The following is a 24,712-nucleotide window of genomic DNA, read 5'->3' on the forward strand; positions in this document are numbered from 1 at the left end:
TGTCTTCCTTCCTTCCTTCCTTCCTGTCTTCTTTTTCTTCCTTCTTTCCTGTCTTCCTGTCTTATTTTCCTTCCTTCCTTCCTTCCTTCCTCCCTCTATTCCTTCCTTCCTTCCTCCCTTCCTCCCTCTATTCCTTCCTTCCTTCCTCCCTTCCTCCCTCTATTCCTTCCTTCCTGTCTTCTTTTTCTTCCTTCTCTCCTTCCTTCCTGTCTTATTTTCCTTCCTTCCTTCCTTCCTTCCACCCTCCCTCCCTCCCTCCCTCCCTCCCTCCCTCTATTCATTCCTTCCTTCCTTCCTTCCTGTCTTATTTTCCTTCCTCCTTTTATTCCTTCCGTCTCTCATTCCTGTCTTCTCTTTCTTCTCCTCCTTCCTTTCCTTCCTTCCTTCCTTCCTTCGATCTGTCCTTCCTCCCTTCCTTCCTTCCTTCCTTTTAATGATCCGGCCCACGTGAGATTAAATTGGTCAGTATGTGGCCCTTGAATGAAAATGAGTTTGACCCCCCTGTTGTAAAGGGTGAAATACTGTGTATGTTCTCCCTGCTGGTACTAAACTGAACACAATACAGTAAAAATGAAAATAAAACTGAAACTAAGCTGAATTTATTCTGCTAGTTAGTTTTTCATCGTTCATTGTAGTTTTTATTTAGTTTTTCACTCCTAGTTTTAGTTTGAGTCTAACCCTGCTCCAACCCTGCTCCAAACCTGCATGCTGTTTGTTTTTAAATGACACGCTATAGTCTCTCCCCCCTCTTATCGGCCACGCGCCTCCTCGGGCACCAGCATAACATAAAGTGAGCTGCACGCGCACTGGGGCTCAGCAGTAACCCATCCAGCAGCAGCAGTAGCAGTGTTGTTGTTGGAAGTGAGAGAGAGAGACGAGAGAGAGAGAGAGAGAGAGAGAGAGAGAGCGAGAGAGAGAGAGAGAGAGAGAGAGAGAGACGCAGCAGGGTTCAACAACATGATCTGCGGGAACTTTAACTCTTTTCTCCGGGAGTGCATGAGGTGATGCGCCCGGCAGGACTCGGGTCGGGTCTGTTACCGGACAGGATGGCGGAGCTGTGGAGCCACAACACCACCACCACCTCCTCTTGGAACCGGTCTGCGAGCCAGGACCGGTTTAGCAGCCTGGATGATATTGATATACCGGCGGACGGCTCCCCGACCCTGCGCATCCTCATCTCCATCGTGTACTCGGTGGTGTGCGCCGCCGGGCTGGTCGGTAACCTGCTGGTGTTCTTCCTGATGAAAGTGCGCCGTGGCAGGAAGAAACGCTCCAGCATCAACCTGTTCATCCTCAACTTAGCCGTGACGGACTTCCAGTTTGTTCTGACTCTGCCTTTCTGGGCTGTGGACACGGCTCTGGACTTCAGCTGGCCGTTTGGAAACGCCATGTGCAAGATCATCCTCTCTGTGACCGTCATGAACATGTACGCGAGCGTGTTTTTCCTCACTGCGATGAGCGTCACGCGGTACTGGTCAGTGGCTTCTGCGCTTAAAGACAGGACCCGGAGGCGTGTGTGCCCCGTGCGTTGGGTGATCGCCGGGCTTTGGGTCTCTGCCACGGTGGCTTCTCTCCCCACTGCGATTTTCTCCACGGTGAAAAGCGTGGCAGGAGAGAGGCTGTGTCTTTTAGGCTTCCCGGATGGTCAATCATGGTTAGCCCTCTATCACCTCCAGAAGATCTTGGTAGCCTTTGTGTTCCCCATGCTGATTGTCACAGTCTGCTACCTGCTGCTGCTCCGCTTCGTGCGTCTGAGGAGCATGAACAACAACCAGGTGAAGCGGAGATCCAGAGTGACCCGGTCGGTCACCATCGTCGTGCTCTCCTTCTTCATCTGCTGGATGCCCAACCACGCCATCACCTTCTGGGGCGTCTTGGTGAAATTCAACTTGGTGAATTGGGATAAAACGTACTACATGGTGCACACGTACGTCCACCCGGTGACCGTGTGCCTGGCGCACACCAACAGCTGCCTCAACCCGGTGCTGTACTGCCTGATGCGCCGGGAGTTCAGGAAGAAAATGAAGGATCTGTTCTGGAGGATTTCATCACCCACCGGAGCAAACACCTGCCACCTGAGGCCGTTTTCTGGGACGGTGAGAGCGGAGCCAGACGACACCCAGATTGTCATTCCGTTAAATAACGTGGAGACGGAGAACTGCAGATTGTCTGTTTTGACGGATCAGTGCGACACGGAGGCGCTGCAGAGATAAACAGCCTGTTAAATAGAAAGAGAAAAGAAAGAACGTCTCCTTTTTTTCTCTGCTGACAACAACTTCTGACTTCTAGTTGATATTTTAAATGATTTCCTCATGAATGTTGGTGATTTGTTTAAAGGAGAAAAAACACTTCAAGGTATTTGGGCTCATTATTTCGGAGACTGTGCCAAAGTGTAAGATAAAAAAGAGGACAGAAACATTTACACGTGGTGCATAATATGTTTTTTTTCTTTGCATCAAAGGGAGTTTTCTTTTTAAATATATTTCAACACAAACTTTAAAGGAAAGACGTGCGTAAAAGACGTGCGTAAAACACTTGTGCAAAGTCTCGCTCGGATCTCACACATGACAGTCAAGCTGATGTGTGTTTTTTTGGGGGGAGGAGGGCTGACTCTTTGCTTTTGTTTGTCTTCTCTTGAATATAAATGGAGTGCAGGCTCAGTGTCACAACCAATGCTGCTGCTTCGTCCTCTAAAGTGCTCTCTGTGCAGACTTTGTGTTGGAGCAGTGGAGTCAGGAGAGGAGCCGCTGCTGCTGCTGCTGCTGCTGCTTCAAACATCATCTGTGGAGTATTATTGACGTCTGTTGTAGCTGATGTGTTAAATACAAGCTTGAACGTGAATGTAAAAACAAAACAAACACACACACAAAAAAAATTATGCCAAAGCAACCTTAAAAAAAACAGTTTGGAGAATAAAACTATTTCCATTTGTGTTGACATTTAAAATTAAGTGTTAGTGCCGTTTTGAGGTTTGTGTAAAAAAGGAGGAAGGAAGGAAGAAAGGAAGGAAATGAGTGAGGAAGGAAGGGAGGGAGGAAAGGAGTAAGGATGAAAAAAGGGAGGCATTTAGGAGAGAAGGAAAGAAAGTAAGGAAAGGAGTGAGGAAGGAAGGCAGGAAGGAAGGAAGGGAGGAAAGGAGTAAGGATGAAAAGAGGGAGGCATTTAGGAGAGAAGGAAAGAAAGGAAGGCATGAAGGAAAGAAAGAAAGGAGTAAGGAAGGAAGGAAAGGAGTGAGGAAGGAAGGCAGGAAGGAAAGAAAGGAAGGAGGAAGGAAGGAAAGGAGTAAGGATGAAAAGAGGGGGGGATTTTGGAGAGAAGGAAGGGAGTAAGCAAAGGAGGGAGGAAGGAAGGAAGGAAGGAAAGGAGTAAGGATGAAAAGAGGGGGGGATTTAGGAGAGAAGGAAGGAAGGAAGGAAAGGAGGAAGTACAGATCAGAAAGAGTTTGTAGCCAGTGAGTCAGGTGTTTACATGGCAGCTGCTTCAGGGCTGCAGTTTGTCTCTGCTGCCGAGATATCACTGACAGACATGATTTCATTTGAGATGAGGATAAATATTTACTTTAACCCTACTGTTGTCCTCAGGTCAAGGAAGGACAGAAGGAAGGAAGGAAAGGATTAAGGAGGAAAAGGTGAAGGAAGCAAGTAGAGAAAGAAGGGAGGAAAGGAGTAAGGAGGAAAAGAGGAAGGAAGCAAGGAGAGAAAGAAGAGAGGAAAGAAGGAAGGAAAGCAGTTGGAAAGAAGGAAGGAAGGAAAGGAGTAAGGATGAAAAGAGAGAGGAATTTAGGAGAGAAGGAAGGGAGTAAGGAAAGGAGCAAGGACGATTGAGGAAGGAATTTAGGAGAGAAGGAAGGACGGCAGGAAGGACGGAAAAAGGAAGGAAGGAAAGGAGTAAGGATGAAAAGAGGGAGGAATTTAGGAGAGAAGGAAGGAAGGAAGGAAAGGAGGAAGGAGGGAGGAAGGAAGGAAGGATGGAAGGAGGAGGGAGCAAAGAAAGAGGGGAGAAGGGGAAGAAGGAAGGAAGGAAGGAAAGAAGGAACAATCAAAAGAGACAGCATCGATTTGACCCGGGAGGACGACAGGAGGGTTAAGCACACAGCAGAGTGTTTAAATGGGCTCTTATTTTTGGAAATGTAGATATTCAGTTTAATGGTTAGATTCTGTATTTATCCCACAAACATGTTTTTTTTCTTCTTTTTTTCTTCATGCACTTCTCATCCAGTCTCATCCAGTCTCATCCAGTCAGGCCAGTTTGCAGCATTTTGAAGTGGAGATCATTCATCAGTAGGTGAAGCTGTCTGTTTACTACTCAGTGTTTAAAAAAAAAACACTCAATCTTTCAATTCATGTAAGAAGCTAGAAGAGATCTCAAGCCTTAATATTCAGCCTCAGTTCATGTTTGGGTTTAAAGCAGAGGAGTCAAACTCATTTTCATTCAAGGGCCACATACAGACCAATTTCATCTCATGTGGGCCGGATTATTAAAAAGATGGAAGGAAAGAAGGAAGGAGGGAAGGAAATAAGAAGGGAAGGAAGGAAAGGCATGCAGACGGAAGGAAGAAAGGGAGGGAGGAAGGAAGAACAGAAGGAAGAAAGGAAGGAAATAATAAGGGAAGGAAGGAAAGGCATGCAAAAGGAAGGAGGACTGTCTAGGAAAGACAGATGGAAGGAAGGAAGGACAGAAGGAAGGAAAGAAGGAAGGACAGAAGGAAGAAAGGGAGGAAGGACAGATGGAAGGAAAGAAGAAAGGGAGGAAGGACAGATGGATGGAAGGAAGGAAGGACAGAAGGAAGAAAGGGAGGAAGGACAGATGGAAGGGAGGAAGGACAGAAGGAAGAAAGGAAGGAGGACAGAAGGAAGAAAGGGAGGAAAGACAGATGGAAGGAAGGACAGAAGGAAGAAAGGAAGGACAGAAGGAAGAAAGGGAGGAAGGACAGATGGAAGGGAGGAAGGACAGAAGGAAGAAAGGAAGGAGGACAGATGGAAGGAAGGACAGAAGGAAGAAAGGGAGGAAGGAAGGACAGAAGGAAGAAAGGGAGGAAGGACAGATGGAAGGAAGGGAGGAAGGACAGAAGAAGGAAAGGAAGGAAGGACATATGGAAGGAAGGAAGGACAGAAGGAAGAAAGGGAGGAAGGACAGAAGGAAGAATGGGAGGAAGGACAGATGGAAGAAAGGGAGGAAGGAAGAAAGGAAGGAAGGACAGATGGAAAGAAGGAAGGACAGATGGCAGGAAAAGAGGAAGGACAGAAGGAAGGAAGGAAGGAAGAAAGGGAGGAAGGACAGATGGAAGGGAGGAAGGACAGAAGGAAGAAAGGGAGGAAGGACAGATGGAAGGAAGGAAGGAATGAAGAAAGGAAAATAGGAAGGTAGGAAGGACAGATGGAAGGAAGGAAAAGAACACAGGAAGGAAAGTGGGCCAGATTGCACCCCTCGGCGGGCCGGTTCTGGCCCACGGGCCTCATGTTTGACACCTTTGGTTTAAAACAACAGTTGTAATCCTAAAAGTAAAGCTGGAGTCTGATGAAGTCTAAAAGAGTTTACTATGATCTCAGAACACAAAGACAAAGCAGATCCTCACAGTTTAAAAGTTTAAAAGGCTGAAACTGAAACTTGAGGTATGTTTGCTGCTTTTACTTTGAAAAATGACTTCTTTCTTTTCTTTTTAAAAACTGAATGTGGAAATTGTTGCTATAAAGTAAAAAGTTTTATCTTGTATGAGAAACGTCTGGTTTTCTATTAAAAATGGATTCGAAAATAAATGATGAAAACTACTGTCCCTGTTTAAAAATGAATGTTTCTATATATATGAGGGAGGACGGAGGGAAGGAAAGAAAAGAATTACAGAAGGAAGGAAGGAAGGAAGGAAGAAAGGGGGATGGAAAGAAGGAAGGGAGGAAGATGGAAAGAAAAGGAGGAAAGAGAGAAGGAGAGAGTGAGGAAGGACAGACGGAAGGGAGGAAAGGAGGGAGGAAGGAAGGAAGAAAGGAAGGGAGGAAAGAAGGACAGAGGAAGGGAGGAAAGAAAGGAAGGGAGGACAGAGGGAAGGAAAGAAACGAATTACAGAAGGAAGGAAAGAAGGAAGGAAGGAAGGAAGGAAGAAAGGGGGATGGAGGAAGGAAGGGAGGAAGAAGGAAAGAAAAGGAGGAAAGAGAGAAGGAGAGAGTGAGAAAGGACAGACGGAAGGGAGGAAAGGAGGGAGGAAGGAAGAAAGGAAGGGAGGAAAGAAGGACAGAGGAAGGTAGGAAAGAAAGAAAGGAAGGGAGGACGGAGGGAAGGAAAGAAACGAATTACAGAAGGAAGGAAGAAAGGGGGATGGAGGAAGGAAAGAAGGAAGAGAGGAAGGAAGGAAAGGAAGGGAGGAAGAAGGAAGGAAAGGAGGGAGGGAGGAGGAAGGAAGGAAAGGAAGGGAGGAAGAAGGAAGGAAAGGGAGGAAGAAGGAAGGAAGGAAAGGAGGGAGGGATGAAGGAATGAGGGAAGTGAGAAAGGGAGGAAAGAGAGAGAGAGAGAAGGAGGAAGTGAGGACAGACGGAAGGAAGGAAGGAACAGTCAAAAGAGACGGGGTCAATTTGACCCGGGAGGAAATGAATATTTGCATATCATGATTCATCAGAGCCAGAAATCATTTCACAAATCTGTGGTCTTCTTAATATTTATGATAATATTTTTATTCTTAACACTAGAAGTTAGATTCTGGAGTGTAAACCTGCTGCCAGATTGATTTCAGTCTTAAGCCCAATTTCCACTGAGTCCGGCAGCGGGCGCGTTACAGCTGCGCCGCGGTCACCGGAGCTGATAGGTAACACTATAATCAATGAGAGTATCTCCACCGGGAGCATCTCAGCAGCCGCATCGCTATCAATAGGTAGCATTTCTATTTTTGATGGAGCCGTTTCCAACTCGCGACAAGCTCAACAGAGCAGATCGCACCAGACAGGAAGTCAGACACTGACACAGAGGGATGAAGGGATGAAGGAAGGATGGAAGGAAGGAAGAAGGAAGGGAGGGAGGGAGGGAGGAAGAAGGAAAGGAGGAAGAAGGAAGGAAAGGAGGGAGGAAGAAAGGAAAGGAGGGAAAGGAGGGAGGAAGAAGGGAAAGGAGGGAGGGAGGAAGGAAAGGAGGGAGGAAGAAGGAAGGGAGGGAGGAAGGAAAGTAGGGAGGAAGATAGGTACCACTATGATCAATGAGAGTGTTTCCACCGGGAACGTCTCAGCAGCCGCAGCGCTATCAATAGGTAGCATTTCTATTTTCGATGGAGCCGTTTCCAACTCACGACAAGCTCAACAGAGCAGATCGCACCAGACAGGAAGTCAGACACTGAATCGGCATAATAAAACTTCCATCTTTCAAAATAAAACAACCCGTGCAGCCTCCCGATCGTATTTCAGCAACAAACAGGAATAAAACAGTCAGATAAAGATTCAATCTAGCTACGTAGCTACTGATACATGACATCAGCACAAAAATCAAAGAAAATTACCAAATCAACCAAAATTGAGCAAGTTAACAAAATCGAGCTGTTTAGTTGTGCTGCTACTACAGTAATTACGGTAGACTAGCTACTACAGTAATTACGGTAGACTAAAGGCACTCTTTCAGATTTGATTGGGCTGCCGTAATTACTGTAATAACAGTGCAACGTCATTTTAAAAGGCAGCTTTCTCTACCAGAGCATGCTCCGGTCCGCTGCTGTAACGCTCCCAGTGTGAGTTGACGCCGGGCAGAGGGCGGAGCTAAACCGTAGCACAGCCGTTCCGCGCCGCTGACGGACCCGGTGGAAATCCCCCAGTTAGTCTTCAGCTCATTTTCATGTTTGACGAGTGACAGTGATTCAACGAGTACAACCTTTACTAAGAAATTTACAAATTCGTCTTCAGTAAAAGCTTTAATGGTAGAAAGAAGACAATAAAAGGTTTCATAGCATCATTTTCTGCACATCCTGTTGCAGGAAAGTTACTCATACTGCTGTGATTGTTTTCTTCTCGAGCCCATTTTGTTCCCTACAGTCTGCAGATTTGTGTTTATAATCATTAGACTTGTTTTTCATGGTTGCCCACTCCAATATAAACCCCCCCCCCCCCCCCCCCCAAAAAAAACCTTCAACAAAATTACATCAGTTTGCACATCATGATTCATCTGAGCCAAATATCCTTTCATAAAACTGTGGTTTTCTTATATTTTATGATAAAATTCCTTCCTTCCTTTCATCTGTCCTTCCTCCCTTTCTTCCTTCTGTCCTTCCTTCCATCTGTCCTTCCTCCCTTTCTTCCTTCTGTCCTTCCTCCCTTTCTTCCTTGCATCTGTCCTTCCTTCCATCTGTCCTTCCTCCCTTTCTTCCTTCTGTCCTTCCTCCCTTTCTTCCTTCTGTCCTTCCTTTCATCTGTCCTTCCTCCCTTTCTTCCTTCTGTCCTTCCTTCCATCTGTCCTTCCTCCCTTTCTTCCTTCTGTCCTTCCTCCCTTTCTTCCTTGCATCTGTCCTTCCTTCCATCTGTCCTTCCTCCCTTTCTTCCTTCTGTCCTTCCTCCCTTTCTTCCTTCCATATGTCCTTCCTCCCTTTCTTCTTTCCTTCCATCTGTCCTTCCTCCCTTTCTTCCTTCTGTCCTTCCTCCCTTTCTTCTTCTGTCCTTCCTTCCTTTCATCTGTCCTTCCTCCCTTTCTTCCTTCTGTCCTTCCTTCCATCTGTCCTTCCTCCCTTTCTTCCTTCTGTCCTTCCTTCCATCTGTCCTCCCTCCCTTTCTTCCTTCTGTCCTTCCTTCCATCTGTCCTTCCTCCCTTTCTTCCTTCTGTCCTTCCTTCCATCTGTCCTTCCTCCCTTTCTTCCTTCTGTCCTTCCTTCCATCTGTCCTTCCTCCCTTTCTTCCTTCTGTCCTTCCTCCCTTTCTTCCTTCCATCTGTCCTTCCTCCCTTTCTTCTTTCCTTCCTTCTGTCCTTCCTCCCTTTCTTCTTCTGTCATTCCTTCCTTTCATCTGTCCTTCCTCCCTTTCTTCCATCTGTCCTTCCTTCCATCTGTCCTTCCTTCCTTCCTTCCTTCCATCCTTCCTTTCATCTGTCCTTCCTCCCTTTCTTCCTTCCTTTCATCTGTCCTTCCTCCCTTTCTTAATACAAGAAGTTGGGTTTTTGAGTGTAAAACTGCTGCATGACCCCAAAACACCTCAAAAAACATACAAATATTAACATTACATCACTTTACATTAGATTTTTCATATCATGATTCTCTATAGTCCAAACTCCTATCAGATAATGTTTCTATTTTTTACACAGGAAGTTTGATTTATAGTTGGACATTTATATAAAGTGATTTAAGTTTCTCTGCTGAAAAAGTTCAATCTGTACTAACAAGTACAAGGTTTTCTTATATTTTATGATAAAATTCCTTCCTTCCTTTCATCTGTCCTTCTTCCCTTTCTTCCTTCTGTCCTTCCTTCCATCTGTCCTTCCTCCCTTTCTTCCTTCTGTCCTTCCTTCCATCTGTCCTTCCTCCCTTTCTTCCTTCTGTCCTTCCTTCCATCTGTCCTTCCTCCCTTTCTTCCTTCTGTCCTTCCTTCCATCTGTCCTTCCTCCCTTTCTTCCTTCTGTCCTTCCTTCCATCTGTCCTTCCTCCCTTTCTTCCTTCTGTCCTTCCTTCCATCTGTCCTTCCTCCCTTTCTTCCTTCTGTCCTTCCTTCCATCTGTCCTTCCTCCCTTTCTTCCTTCTGTCCTTCCTTCCATCTGTCCTTCCTCCCTTTCTTCCTTCTGTCCTTCCTCCCTTTCTTCCTTGCATCTGTCCTTCCTCCCTTTCTTCTTTCCTTCCATCTGTCCTTCCTCCCTTTCTTCCTTCTGTCCTTCCACCCTTTCTTCTTCTGTCATTCCTTCCTTTCATCTGTCCTTCCTCCCTTCCTTCCATCTGTCCTTCCTCCCTTTCTTCCTTCTGTCCTTCCTTCCATCTGTCCTTCCTCCCTTTCTTCCTTCTGTCCTTCCTCCCTTTCTTCTTCTGTCCTTCCTTCCTTTCATCTGTCCTTCCTCCCTTCCTTCCATCTGTCCATCCTTCCATCTGTCCTTCCTTCCTTCCTTCCTTCCATCTGTCCTTCCTTCCTTCCTTCCTTTCATCTGTCCTTCCTCCCTTTCTTCCTTCTGTCCTTCCTTCCTTCCATCTGTCCTTCCTCCCTTTCTTCCTTCTGTCCTTCCTTCCTTCCATCTGTCCTTCCTCCCTTTCTTAATACAAGAAGTTGGGTTTTTGAGTGTAAAACTGCTGCATGACCCAAAAACACCTCAAAAAACATACAAATATTAACATTACATCACTTTACATTCACATCATGATTCTCTATAGTCCAAACTCCTATCAGATAATGTTTCTATTTTTTACACAGGAAGTTGGATTTATAGTTGGACATTTATATAAAGTGATTTAAGTTTCTCTGCTGAAAAAGTTCAATCTGTACTAACAAGTAGAAATTCCTCTTCCTGTCAGCATCATGGTAGAATTAAGACAATAATCACTTTCCGAGAGTCTTTTTCTGCACATCTGTTGCAGGAAATGAAGATAAGATCATTATTTTCTCATCACTTCACACCTGGTAGGATTTAGTTTTTTTTATTTCCCAGTCTGGATAGTTTTGAATCATTTCAATTAAAAATCCTCCATCTGTTGCAGGAAATGAAGATAAAATAGTTGATTGCTCTTTTTGTTTTCTCTCTCCAAACTTTCTTTTTCACTCACAACAAAGAGAAGAAAGTGAAACTGATATGACTGATGAGACTCATGAGACGACCTCTGAATGATCTCTGCAGGCAGAATTGAACCACAGTCGTATCTTTAACTGGGAAAAAACATTTTTCTATCATATCTTTCTTTCTTTCTTTTTTTTAAGCCAAAAAGCAGCAAGAACGTGCATACTGTTTATTTAACCCTCCTGTTGTCCTCAAGTTGAGGAAGGAAGGGAGGGAGGAAAGGAGGGAAGAAGAAGGAAGGGAGGGAGGGAGGGATGAAGGGATGAAGGAAGGATGGAAGGAAGAAAGAAGGCAGGTAGGAAGGAAGGGAGGAAGAAGGAAGGAAAGGAGGGAGGAAGAAAGGAAAGGAGTGAGGGAGGAAGAAGGAAAGGAGGAAGAAGGAAGGAAAGGAGGGAGGAAGAAAGGAGGAAGGAAGGATGGAAGGCAGGTAGGAAGGAAGGGAGGAAGAAGTAAAGGAGGGAGGGAGGAAGGAAAGGAGGGAGGAAGAAGGAAGGGAGGGAGGAAGAAGGAAGGGAGGGAGGAAGGGGTGAAGAAGGAAGCAGCGATGACCGGGCCTTAAGGAAGAGAGAAGAAGGAAGGGAGGGAGGAAGGAAGGGAGGAAGAAGGAAAGGAGGAAGAAGGAAGGAGTGAGGTAGGGACGACACAAAAGTTCATTATCACGTATCAAATGAAATGCTGCAAAGGGGCTTCACATAAAAGCAGAAAGGCATGAATAAAACAAAGAGCAACACACACACACACACACACACACACACACACACACATATGACACGTTGTTTTAAAGACAGTCCGTCCTATAAATACTGATGTGGACTTTGTTCCTTCTCTTAGGAGCCTGAAGAGGCGGCTGCATGAATCTTTTATCACATGTAATGCTGCGAGCCGCAAACAGCCCAGAAACTAGTGGTGTGTGAAACTACAGGCGCCCTTTATCACACACACACACACACACACACACACACACACACACACACACACACACACACACACACACACACGCACGCACAGGGTGAAGTGCAGTGGGTTTAATGAGGTCAGCTTTGTGGTGGTTTCATCGTAAATGTCTAAACAGGAGCTTTTACAGAGGCAGACAGGAAGCTTGAGGTGGAGTTAAAGTCCGTTTATACTTCTGTCATGTTTGTGTTACAGCTGCTGACATCACAACCTCAGCCAGGTGTGACCAGACATCTCACTTTTTAACCCTCCTGTTGTCCTCGAGTCAAGGAAGGAAGGAAAGGAGGAAATAATGTGGGAAAGGAGGGAAGGAAGGAAGGAAGGAAGGAAGAAGGAAGGAAAGAAGGGATGAAGAAGGAAAGCAGGAAGGAAAGGAGGAAGGGAGGAAGGAAGAAGGAAGGAATGAAAGGAGGGAGGGAGGAAGAAAGGGAAGGGAGGAAAGGAAGGAAAGGAGGGAGTAAGCAAGGAAGAAGGAAAGAAAGGAGAAAAGGAAGGAATGAAAGGAGGGAAGGAAGGAAGGAAGAGAGGAAGAAGAAAGGAAAGGAGGGATGAAGAAGGAAGGCAGGAAAGAAAGGGAGGAAGGAAGGAAGAAGGAAGGAAAGGAGAGAAGGAAGGAATGGAGAGAAGGAAGGAATGAAAGGAGGGAGGGAGGAAGAAAGGGAAGGGAGGAAAGGAAAGAAGGAAGGACAAAGGAAGGAAAGGAAGAAGGAAGGAAAGGAGAGAAGGAAGGAATGAAAGGAGGGAGGAAGGAAGGAAGAAGGAAGGAAGGAAAGGAGGGGGTGAGGAAGGAAGGAAAGGAGGGGTAAGGAAAGAAGAAGGAAGGAAAGGAGGGATGAAGAAGGAAGAAAAGGAGGGAAGGAAAGGAGGGAGGAAGAAGGAAGGAAAGGAGGTAGTAATGTGGGAAAGGAGGGAAGGAAGGAAAGGAGGGGGTGAGGAAGGAAGGGAGGTAGGAAGAAGGAAGGAAGGAAAGGAGAAAGTAATGTGGGAAAGGAGGGAAGAAAGAAAGGGAAGGGAGGAAAGGAAAGAAGGAAGGACGAAGGAAGGAAGGAGGGAGGGAGAAAGGAAAATAGGAAGGGAGCAAGGAAGGAAAGAAGGAGGGATGGAGAAAGGAAAATAGAAAGGGATCAAGGAAGGAAGGAAAGGAGGGAGGAAGGAAATGAGAGAAGGAAGGAAGGAAGGAAAGGAGGGAGGGAGGAAGAAGGAAAGTAAGGAGGGGATGAGGAAGGAAGGAAAGGAGAGAAGGAAGGAATGAAAGGCGGGAGGGAGGAAAGGAAAGAAGGAAGGAGGGAGGAAAGGAAAGAAGGAAGGACAAAGGAAGGTAAGGAGGGAGGGAGGGAGAAAGGAATATAGGAAGGGAGCAAGGAAGGAAGGAAAAAGCCGGTAAGACGACAGGAAACAGCTGCAGGTCTCAAAGCTGCAACAGCGCCCCCTCCAGGCTGTAATGCTCATTGCACTTCTTCTCCCTCTGAGAGCAGCTGCTGCTTTCATTGTTATTCACAGTCACACGCTCACACACCGAGCATGCAGATGAGTAACTCTCACTACTGCTACCAGTCACTTCAGCCAACGACTTTTTACCCTCATTACTGCTCATTAGTATCTCAGGTCCTCGATCAGCCCCCCCCCCCCAAAAACCCCAGAGTGAATCCATGTGTTGAACCCTGCCTGACACTGTGCGGCACACTCGGCTTTACAGTTGACTCGCTGTGATGAAATCTGTCTCGTTAGAGTATTGGAGAAACACAGATTCATATTTAACCCTCCTGTTGTCCTCAGGTCAAGGACGGACAGGAGGAAGGACAGGAGGAAGGAGGAAAAGAGGAAGGAAGGAAGGAAAGGAGGAAGGGAGGAAGGAAGGATGAATGGATGGATGGAAGGAAGGAGTAAGGAGGGAGGGTGGGAAGGAGGAAGGAAGGAAGGAAGGAAAGGAGGAATGAAGGAAAGAAGGAAGGAAGGAAAGGAGGAAGGAAGGAAGGAAAGGAGGAAGGAAGGAAGGAAGGAAGGAAAGGAGTAAGGAAGGAAGGATGGAGGGAAGGAGGAAGAAAGGAAGGAAAGGAGGAATGAAGGAAGGAATGAAGGAATGAAGGAAGGAAAGGAGGGAGAAAGGAAGGAAAGGAGTAAGGAGGGAGGGAAGGAGGAAGGGAGGGAGGGAAGGAAAGGAGTAAGGATGAAAAGAGGAAGGAATTTAGGAGAAGGAAGGGAGGAAGGAAGGAAAGAAGGAAGGAAGGAAAGGAGAAGGAAGGAAGGAAAGGAGGAAGGAAGGAAGGATGGAGGGAAGGAGGAAGAAAGGAAGGAAAGGAGGAATGAAGGAAGGAAGGAAGGAAAGGAGGAATGAAGGAATGAAGGAAGGAAAGGAGTAAGGAGGGAGGGAAGGAGGAAGGGAGGGAGGGAAGGAAAGGAGTAAGGATGAAAAGAGGAAGGAATTTAGGAGAAGGAAGGGAGGAAGGAAAGGAGTAAGGAAGGAAGGAAGGAAAGGAGTAAGGAAATGAGGAAGGAAGGAAGGAAGGAAGGAAGGAAGGAAGGAGAGCAGTCAGGACGAAAAGAGGAAGGAATTCAGGAGAGAAGGAAGGAAGGACAGAAGGAAGGAGTAAGGAGGGAGGGCGGGAAGGAGGAAGGAAGGAAGTAAAGGAGGAAGGAAGGATCCCAAGGTAGTGACTTTATCTCAAGATATATTAATTATGACTTAATTGACGTCACCCATTGGTTTGTCGACTGCTGCTCGGAAGCCAGTAGTATCGAATCTAGGCAGCGCCATCTTGAAAATTTCAGGTGCATGCTGGGAAAAATAAAAACACGGATTCTACTTATATGGGCATGAGGCGGAGTCATGGACGGGCGTATGGGCGGGACCAACGGCAGCGCGGGGAGGTTGCTATGGTTGCGAGGGCTGGATCTCGAGGACATTGGTCAGTCAACCTGTCAATCAGGGACGTAGCCACGCCCTAATGCATACCCTGCTTTATCGTCACATATAAAATCAGGGAGGCCAAAATGTCCCAAATGAACATCATACTGCATTGAAGAAGGCTTTAAACTAGCGATTGAGACCATAAACACATTTTGAAAACGTTTACTGAGGTTAGAAATCAAGTGAGAAGTTGGTGAATTCTCCATTGACTTGTATAGAGACGGTCGCCCCCTGGTGGCCTTTTGATAGAATGCAGCTCTAAGTTACTTCCGCGTTGGCCTCATTTCAGAGGACAGGAACTCCCCGCCTGCTCATAACGCGACAACGATTGAGATATCAATTATCTCATCATCTCAACATATCGACCTGTTATCCTGGCATTACAGTTGAAATCGGCCTCATCTCATTATCTCGTGGTCACAATCCAAACATTACGAGCCTTGATCTTTAATGACCTCGTTATTCTTCCTCCTCTCTTCTCTTCTCTTCTGGGAGGATCTTCCACATGATGAGGCAGATTTGGGGAGACGGCAGCAGCGCTCGTTATCTCCAGATAATGAGCCATTTGTTTTCCTCGTCGTCTGGAAACAGAAGTATTTAATATATTAAATCATGATAATTAACAAGTTATATAACCTCTTAATTGCTTTTTGTTTTGTTTTTTTTTAGATAAACTAGCGATTGAGACCATAAACACATTTTGAAAACGTTTACTGAGGTTAGAAATCAAGTGAGAAGTTGGTGAATTCTCCATTGACTTGTATAGAGACGGTCGCCCCCCTGGTGGCCTTTTGATAGAATGCAGCTCTAAGTTACTTCCCCGTTGGCTTCTTTTCAGAGGACTGGAACTCCTCGCCTGGGTGAAAAACACATCCAGGGCATCGTTTTTATAATTTCAGCTCTCTAACAAGGTTTTATATACAGCAAGAGAGGAATGGTTGTATGTGTTAGGTATCTGTGATTACTGCCAAGCCAGTGGGCAAGCTGGCTGAGAGAGAGAGAGAGAGAGAGAGAGAGAGAGAGAGAGAGAGAGAGAGAGAGAGAGAGAGGAGAGAGAGAGAGAGAGAGGAGAGGAGAGAGAGAGAGAGAGAGAGGGAGAGAGAGAGAGAGAGAGAGAGAGAGAGAGAGAGAGAGAGAGAGAGAGAGAGAGAGAGAGAATTTGATATGAAACACTGTCGGTGGAACAACAAGCCTGTTAATAATCACAATTCGTACTTCACATAGATGGCATAAAGAGCACAGCGCTTCAAGGCTCCTCCATCATCTTGTTTCTTCTTTTTTTGATCCACAAACATCAAGCGATTGGTCTCGATGACACGATGCATGAAGCTCGGCGCTTTCATTTATCACTAAAACAAATTGCTCACACTTGAGCTCATCTCTCATTCTGAAGTGTTTTCAGCAGCAGGCGGCTCAGAGTTTAATAAGCCTGGGAGATTTTATCACTTAAGTTTACACGATGGATGGTTGAGTCCTGTGTGTGTGTGTGTGTGTGTGTGTGTGTGTGTGTGTGTGTGTGTGTGTGTGTGCGTGCGTGTGCGTGCGTGCGTGTGCGTGTGTGTAGAAAGATGTCGTGAAAACATGCCACACTGGTGTAATTTCATGAAGACACTGGAGACATTTCACCCCCCCCCCCCCCCCCCCCCCAGTGTTTCCTATAAATCATCACTGCTTGTGCTGCCAAATGAAAACACTGAGACAAACTCTTGAGAAACAGCAGCACGGCAAGAGATCTTCAGTTTAGATTAATATCAAGTGATGGAAAGTAAAGGATAAATACTCAAGTAATGCACTTAAGTACTGTAGTATTTACATATGATGCTACTTTCTACAATTCAAATGTTGTACTTTCTACTCCACTACATTTATTTGACAGCTTTAGTTACTTTTCACAGCTCCACCAAATAATGATTTTTCCCTCTAAACTTCTCACATGCTTTCATTTCAATAAATGTTCAAATGATCCAATATTTCAGCAAAAATCAAAGATTAGAGAAAAAGGCCAAAAAACTGAAAACACATTTGTGAATCAGAACTTTGTTTTTTCTTCTTTCCTCTCCCATTAATCATCTCAGCAGCCCTCACATTTACCTGCTGACCCTTTGGAGGGGCCCCACCCCTAGATTGGGAACCACTGGACTAAATTAGCTAGCTGTATATAAAGTAGTGTAAACTAGCTAACTGTATATAAAGTAGTATAAACTAGCTAACTGTATATAAAGTAGTGTAAACTAGCTAACTGTATATAAAGTAGTGTAAACTAGCTAACTGTATATAAAGTAGTATAAACTAGCTAACTGTATATAAAGTAGTGTAAACTAGCAAACTGTATATAAAGTAGTATAAACTAGCTAACTGTATATAAAGTAGTGTAAACTAGCTAACTGTATATAAAGTAGTGTAAACTAGCTAACTGTATATAAAGTAGTGTAAACTAGCTAACTGTATATAAAGTAGTATAAACTAGCTAACTGTATATAAAGTAGTATAAACTAGCTAACTGTATATAAAGTAGTGTAAACTAGCTAACTGTATATAAAGTAGTATAAACTAGCTAACTGTATATAAAGTAGTATAAACTAGCTAACTGTATATAAAGTAGTATAAACTAGCTAACTGTATATAAAGTAGTATAAACTAGCTAACTGTATATAAAGTAGTGTAAACTAGCTAACTGTATATAAAGTAGTATAAACTAGCTAACTGTATATAAAGTAGTATAAACTAGCTCCACCTCCAGCAGCTACAACAGTAACATGCTGCTCTAACACTGATGCGTCACTATTAATAATCTAATGATGTCATATATAATAACATATCACTACTTTTACTGTAATACTGAATACTACATCACTCATAATACTGCAGCACTGTTAATATCTCAATTTTTTCTTTGATCTGGTGTTTAGTCAATAAAGTCCAGGAGCTATAAACTTAAAGATATTCGAGATATTCACACCGGTATAAATCACCAGAGCCCTGCAAGGTCATATAGCAGGAAAATGATTAATGTGTAATCGTAAAAACCAAGATCATGGATTATAAAAGACGAGCGCTCTGTTTAGCAATCGATGCCAAGAGAATAATAAACTGTAAAGAGAAAAGATGTGACTCTGACCTTCAGAGTCTATTGGTGTTGTGTGTAGTGTGGCTTTGCTTCATATGTTTTTTTGAAGAACAGTCTTAAATTCTTGGCTTCTTCTCGGCAGGAATATTATAATTCATTATCATCAGGCTGCCTTAATGAGTCTCTAAAGACGTGCAGCTGTTCATGAATGCAGCAGCACGTATACTGACGAAAACTGTAAAATCACAATCCTCACACGAAAACCTCTTCATGGTCAGACTCCATCATATCTTAACCCTTGTGTCGTCCTCCCGGGTCAAATTGACCCCCGTCTCTTTTGACTGTTCATTCTTTCCTTCTTTCCTTCCTTCCTTCCTTCCTTCCTCCCTCTTTCTTTATTTTTTCCTTCCTTCTTCCCCTCTACCCTTCTTTCTTTGCTCCCTCCTCCTTTCATCCTTCCTTCCTTCCTTCCTTCCTTCCTCCCTCCTTCCTTCCTCCTTTCCTACCTCCCTCCCTCCTTACTCCTTTCTTTCCCTCCTTCCTTCCTTCCTTCCTTCCTTCCTTCATTCTCTCCTAAATCCCTTCCTCTTGTCATCCTTACTCCTTTCCTTCCTTCCTTCCTCCTTTTCTCCCTCCCTCCCTCCTTACTCCTTTCCTTCCTTCCTTCCTTCCTTCCTTCCTCATTTCCTCCTTACTCCTTTCCTTCCTTCCTCCTGTCCTTCCTTCTGTCCTTCCTTGACCTGAGTACAACAGGAGGGTTAAAAAGCTCATCGTGCCTTATCGCCCCACTACACATCTCTGTCATGGTGCTGGATGAGATTTCACCTGTTGCTTCCTGTCTATGATGAAGTTATGAGAGAAAAGGCTTTAAGGATGATGACTCATTTCTGCTTGGATTAATTGTATATCACGGCAAATGTGGTACATCCATGCTCAGGAATTGGACAAATAAGCCTCGCAGCGTCTCTAAAGATCACTATTAATTAAGTTATGTGTCATTTTGTTTTAGCAGAGGAAATGTTCTTGGCTGAGAGCAGTGAGAAGTCGTGTTCTTAAAACCATAAATGGTTATTTTAGAGATTAAGCAAATGGTACTTTATGTGTAAACATTTCCACATCTGCATTTTTTTGTTACCACCTGGGCCTTCTTACATAAAACAGAGAACGCTAGTTGTGTTTTTTTTAACTTTTACTCTATAATTTGTAGTGTTGCAATGATATCTGTGGGAGTCAGTGAGTAAATCCACATAATATTACAAAAGGAAGCTCCTCAGTGACTTCACTCTGCTCAGACCAGGCGGGGAGCTCCGGTCCTCTGAAATGAGGCCAACCAGGAAGTAACTTAGAGCTGCATTCTATCAAAAGGCCACCAGGGGGCGACCGTCTCTATACAAGTCAATGGAGAATTCACCAACTTCTCTCTTGATTTCTAACCTCAGTAAACGTTTTCAAAATGTGTTTATGGTCTCAATCGCTAGTTTAAAGCCTTCTTCAATGCAGTATGATGTTCATTTGGGACATTTTGGCCTCCCTGATTTTACATGTGACGATAAAGCAGGGTATGCATTAGGGCGTGGCTACGTCCTGATTGACAGGTTGATTGACCAATGTCCTCGAGATCCAGCCCTCGCAACCATAGCAACCTCCCCGCTCCCCCCATGGCTCCGCCTCATGCCCATATAAGTAGAATCCGTGTTTTTATTTTTCCCAGCATGCACCTGAAATTTTCAAGATGGCGCTGCCTAGATTCGAAACTATTGGCTTCCGAGCAGCAGTCCACGAACCAATGGGTGACGTCACGGATGTTACGTCCATTTCTTTTATACAGTCTATGGTTCAGACTGACTCTGAAGATAACTTCAGTGCACCGTCCGGCTGTGTGTAACATCTGGATGAACTCTGTTTATGGATGAAGAGCCTGATAATCAGCATTAATGCAGACAGAGGCAACAGTGTGCTGCAGCCCTGAGGTCACTGCTAGCAGAGAGGTTAGATATGTAACGCTGAATAATAATGAAAGCAGCTGAGTACACTCTTCTTCACAGCTTCACTCAGACCAGCTGCTGCTCGCGGCTCAGAGATGGAAAAATACATTAGAGTGTAAAGAACAGTGAAGTGCTGTCAACATGAACATCCTTTTAAAAACAGCTTCAAACCAGCTGCACAGGACTCTGACAGCAGCATCTGAGAGAGCAATATATTCATAAATCCATGTTCTGCTCGAGCCATTACGTAACACCATCAGAGGTGTCAGTGTGAATTAGCAGAGGAAGGCTCCAGTGTTTTTTGTCTCCTCTCTACAGCCAAGTCAAAACCTCGTTAATGGGTTTTCCACGTGAGAAGCTCTTCTAACAGGAAATGACAGGATGGTTTACAGTGAAATAATCTTCCCCTTCATAAAAGTTTCCAAACAGAGCAAATATGTCATCACACAGACAGACGAGAGGTCTGCAGAGAGTTACTCATCTTACACTTTGGAGAGGTGTTGCGCCTTAGATACACCAGCCGGCTTTAGGATGATGACATCATTATCTCCGACTGACTACTTTTCATTTGTTCCATTTCCTGTTATGTCTCTGGTTACCTTTGCTGGTTTTATACTAACCCTTTATAGGACACTCATTGAAAGGAAGGAAGGAAGGGAAGGAAGGAGGGAAGAAAAGAAGGAAGGGAAGGAAGGAGGAAAGAAGAAAGGAAGGTAGGGGGGAGGAAAGAAAGAGAGAAGGAGGGAGGGAGGAAGGGAAGAAAGAAGGAAGGAAGGAAGACGTAAGGGGGAGGGAGGAAGGAAAGAAGGAAGGGAGGAGAGAAGGAGGGAGGGAGGAGGAATAGATGGAAGGAAGGAAGGAAGGACGGAGGAAGAAAAGAAGGAAGGGAGGAGAGAAAGAGGGAGGGAGGATGGACAGATGGTAGGAAGGAAAGGAAGAAAGGATGGAGGAAATAAGGAACGAGGGAGGAAGAAAGGAAAAGAGGAAGGGAAGAAAGAAGGCAGGGAGGAAGGAAAGGAAGGAAGGAAGGAAAGAAGGAAGGAAGGAAGGATATTTTGGGATATTTACAGAAGTTACCAAATATAATTATTTGCCCAATAAAGGGTTAAGCTTGAATGTTTCTTGCACAGATGCACCTTGGGAGTTGTAGTTAACTTCTATTGTGGAGTTTTATCTCCACAGTCTTGTACCTTCGACTTTTAGATGTTTTTCTAACAGAGATTTGGGCGGCAACTACCAATGATTATTTCCATTGTTGATTAATCTGATCAATTATTTTCTCAATTAATTGATTAATCGTTTGGTCTATAAAATAGTGAAAAATAGCTGTTCCAATTTTCCAGAGTCAAAGGCCTCTGATGTCTTGTTTTGTTTAACCATTAGTCCAAAACCCCAAAATATTCAGTTTATTGTCATATATGATGACATCATTATCTCCGACTACTCTTAGTTTGTTCCATTTCCTGTTATGTCTCTGGTTACCTTTCCTGCTATAGTAAAGTCAGAAAGTCTCAGTCCTGATTGGTTCACACAGGCTGCTATACAAGTCCATATATTTGAGGAGATCATGTGATGTGATCAGTATATTACCGTAAATTCTGGACTATAAGCCCCTACTTTTTTCACATGCTTTGAACCCTGCGGCCTAATGATGCGGCTAATCTATAGAGTTTTAACGGCCTCCACTCTAGCAGGAAGCACAAGAGCGAGACAGACAGGTGGAAGAGATAATGCACCGAGGAAGACGCTAGTTTGATTTCTTATATAACTTTCATTTTGCACATCATGCACACAAGAAGAAATGCATATGATGCAGCTTTTACCCCGGCGGGGAGCTCCGGTCCTCTGAAATGAGGCCAACCAGGAAGTAACTTAGAACTGCATTCTATCAAAAGGCCACCAGGGGGCGACCGTCTCTATACAAGTCAATGGAGAATTCACCAACTTCTCACTTGATTTCTAACCTCAGTAAACGTTTTCAAAATGTGTTTATGGTCTCAATCGCTAGTTTAAAGCCTTCTTCAATGCAGTATGATGTTCATTTGGGACATTTTGGCCTCCCTGATTTTATATGTGACGATAAAGCAGGGTATGCATTAGGGCGTGGCTACGTCCTGATTGACAGGTTGATTGACCAATGTCCTCGAGATCCAGCCCTCGCAACCATAGCAACCTCCCCGCTCCGCCCATAGCCCCCCCCCCCTCATGCCCATATAAGTAGAATCCGTGTTTTTATTTTTCCCAGCATGCACCTGAAATGTTCAAGATGGCGCTGCCTAGATTCGAAACTATTGGCTTCTGAGCAGCAGTCCACAAACCAATGGGTGACGTCACGGATGTTACGTCCATTTCTTTTATACAGTCTATGGTAAAGATGCACAAAAAGAGTCATTTGTTCTGTTTTTGTTTTTTATATACAGAGATGGATTTGACAGACTGAAGCTATGATTGAACAACGTGGAGATTTAAATTATTTTTCAAGTTACAAGTTACAGTATTAGTAAACTAAACAAAAATAAAGTGTCTCTATTTTAAGTCTCTGCAGCAGCTGGCATGTCAGCGCTGGCACGTCAGCGCTTCATAGAGTAGTGAGTCACCGCTTTAGCAAACTTCTCGCAGTAGACTCGGCCATCTGCTCCAACTCCCGCCTCCTTCAGCAGCTCGTCCACTGAAAACAGAGCGACACACCTGTCAATCAAAGGCTGCTTTAAACACACTTACATATTTAATTGTGTCTTCTGGTGAGCATTTACACCTCTGAACAAAATGTGAGTTTTCATGTTAACCCTTTATTAGGCAAATAATTATATTTGGTAACTTCTGTAAATATCCCAAAATATCCTTCCTTCCTTTCTTCCTCCCTCCTTCCTTCCTTCTTTCCTTCCTTCCTTCCTTTCTTTCCTTCCTCCCTGCCTTCTTTCTTCCCTTCCTCTTTTCCTTTCTCCCTCCCTCGTTCCTTATTTCCTCCGTCCTTCCTTCCTTTCCTTCCTTCCATCTGTCCTTCCTCCCTCCCTCCTTCTCTCCTCCCTTCCTTCTTTCCTTCCTTCCTTTCCTTCTTTCCATCTGTCCTTCCTCCCTCCCTCCTTCTCTCCTCCCTTCCTTCTTTCCTTCCTCCCCCTTTCTTCTTCCTTCCTTCCTTCTTTCTTCCCTTCCTCCCTCCCCCCTTCTCTCTTTCTTTCCTCCCCCCTACCTTCCTTCCTTCCTTCTTTCCTCCGTCCTTCCTTTCCTTCCTCCCTCCTTCCTTCCCTTCCTTCCTTCCTTCCTTCCATCCTTCCTTCCTTCCTTTCCTTCCTTTCAATGAGTGTCCTATAAAGGGTTAAAGCATAAATGGAAGTGTACAAAAGTCTGACTGAGATGGAAAGCAACAAATTAATAATCGTAATATAATCATTGGGGCTGCAACTAATGATTATTTGTATTACTTATTTATAATATTTTGACTTCTTAATGAGTTGTTTGATCTATAAAATACCAGAAAATCACTGTCACTCTTTCCTAAAGCTCAAACCGATTGTCATAAATTTATAAATTTCCCAGAAATATTCAGTTTACTGTGACAGAAACCATAAAATATTCACATTAGAGACGCTAGAATCAGATGATTTAAACATTTTTCTCTTCAACAATGACATAAAAATGAAATAATTATCAATAGTAGTAAATGTAGGAGGAAATGTAGTTAGTTAGTGTAGAGGAAGAAGGAAGAAAAGAAGGAAGGAAGGAGGGAAGGAGGAAGAAGGAAGGAAACAATGGAGGAAGAAGGAAGGAAAGAAAAGAAGGAAGGAAGGAAAAAGGAAGAAAAGGAGGGAGGACGGAAGGGAGGAAGGAAGAAGGGAGGAAGAAAAGAAGGAAGGAAGGAAGGAGGAAGAAGGAAGGAAACAAGGGAGGAATAAGGAAGGAAACAAGGGAGGAAGAAGGAAGGAAAGGAAGGAAGGAAAGAGGAAGAAAGGAAGGGAGGGAGAAGGAAGGAAGGAAGGAAAGAGGAAGGAAGGAAGAAGGAAAGAGGAAGGAAGGAAGGAAGGAAGAAAAGGAGGGAGGAAGGAAGGAAGGAAGGAAGGAAGGAGGAAGAAGGAAGGAAACAAGGGAAGAAGAAGGAAGGAAAGGAAAGGAAGGAAGGAAAGAGGAAGAAAGGAAGGGAGGGAGAAGGAAGGAAGGAAGGAAGGAAGGAGGGAAGGAAGAAGATGATGAATAGAAAGGTATCTATAGTAGTAAATGTAGGAGGCGATGTAGTTAGTTAGTGTAGAGGAAGAAGGAAGAAAAGAAGGAAGATGAGGGAAGGAGGAAGAATGAAGGAGGAAGAAGGAAGGAAACAAGGGAGGAAGAAGGAAGGAAAGGAAGGGAGGAAGAAAAGAAGGAAGGAAGGAAAGAGGAAGGAAGGAAAAAGGAAGAAAAGGAGGGAGGAAGGAAGGAAGGAAGGAAGGAAGGAAGGAAGGAAGGAGGAAGAAGAAAGGAAACAAGGGAGGAAGAAAGGAAGGAAGGAAGGAGGAAGAAGGAAGGAAACAAGGAAGGAATAAGGAAGGAAACAAGGGGGGAAGAAGGAAGGAAACAAGGGAAGAAGAAGGAAGGAAAGGAAGGGAGGAAGAAAAGAAGGAAGGAAGGAAAGAGGAAGGAAGGAAAAAGGAAGAAAAGGAGAGAGGAAGGAAGGAAACAAGGAAGGAATAAGGAAGGAAACAAGGGAGGAAGAAGGAAGGAAAGGAAGGAAGGAAAGAGGAAGAAAGGAAGGGAGGGAGAAGAAGGAAGGAAGGAAGGAAGGAAGGAAGAAGATGATGAATAGAAAGGTATCTATAGTAGTAAATGTAGGAGGCGATGTAGTTATTTCATCAGGTTTGGATTAAAAGATAAATAAATATTGTTGAGTCCAAAAAGCCAAACATAAACATAACAGGATTAATACTGAAGGAACAGAGAAAGGTTGAATGAAGGTCAAATGTTTGGCAAAAGTACAAAAACAGCAAAATGAAACTAGATTATAAAAGACTGACAAGGACCCAGATGATTAAAACATTACAGGACATTAATCTCATTTAAATACCAGATTAACCCTTTATAGGACACTCATTGAAAGGAGGGGAGGAAGGAAGGAGGGAAGGAAGG

The 24,712-nt window shown here is 44.3% G+C and overlaps 2 protein-coding genes across 2 annotated transcripts in view; one reads left to right on the top strand and one right to left on the bottom strand.

Annotated features, from left to right (window-relative positions):
• The window catches only part of LOC128358610 (40S ribosomal protein S17), a 554,334-nt gene that overhangs the window by 112,263 nt on the left and 417,359 nt on the right, over window positions 1-24,712 (bottom strand). The window lies entirely within an intron of this gene.
• On the top strand, window positions 1,005-2,266 carry rxfp3.3b (relaxin family peptide receptor 3.3b). Its single transcript, XM_053318905.1, has one exon. It carries the CDS (start codon window positions 1,005-1,007, stop codon window positions 2,211-2,213), a length of 1,209 nt encoding a protein of 402 aa, XP_053174880.1. The 3' UTR covers window positions 2,214-2,266.

This window comes from Scomber japonicus, chromosome 5 (genome assembly GCF_027409825.1).
Source record: "Scomber japonicus isolate fScoJap1 chromosome 5, fScoJap1.pri, whole genome shotgun sequence".
Lineage (NCBI taxonomy): Eukaryota > Metazoa > Chordata > Actinopteri > Scombriformes > Scombridae > Scomber > Scomber japonicus.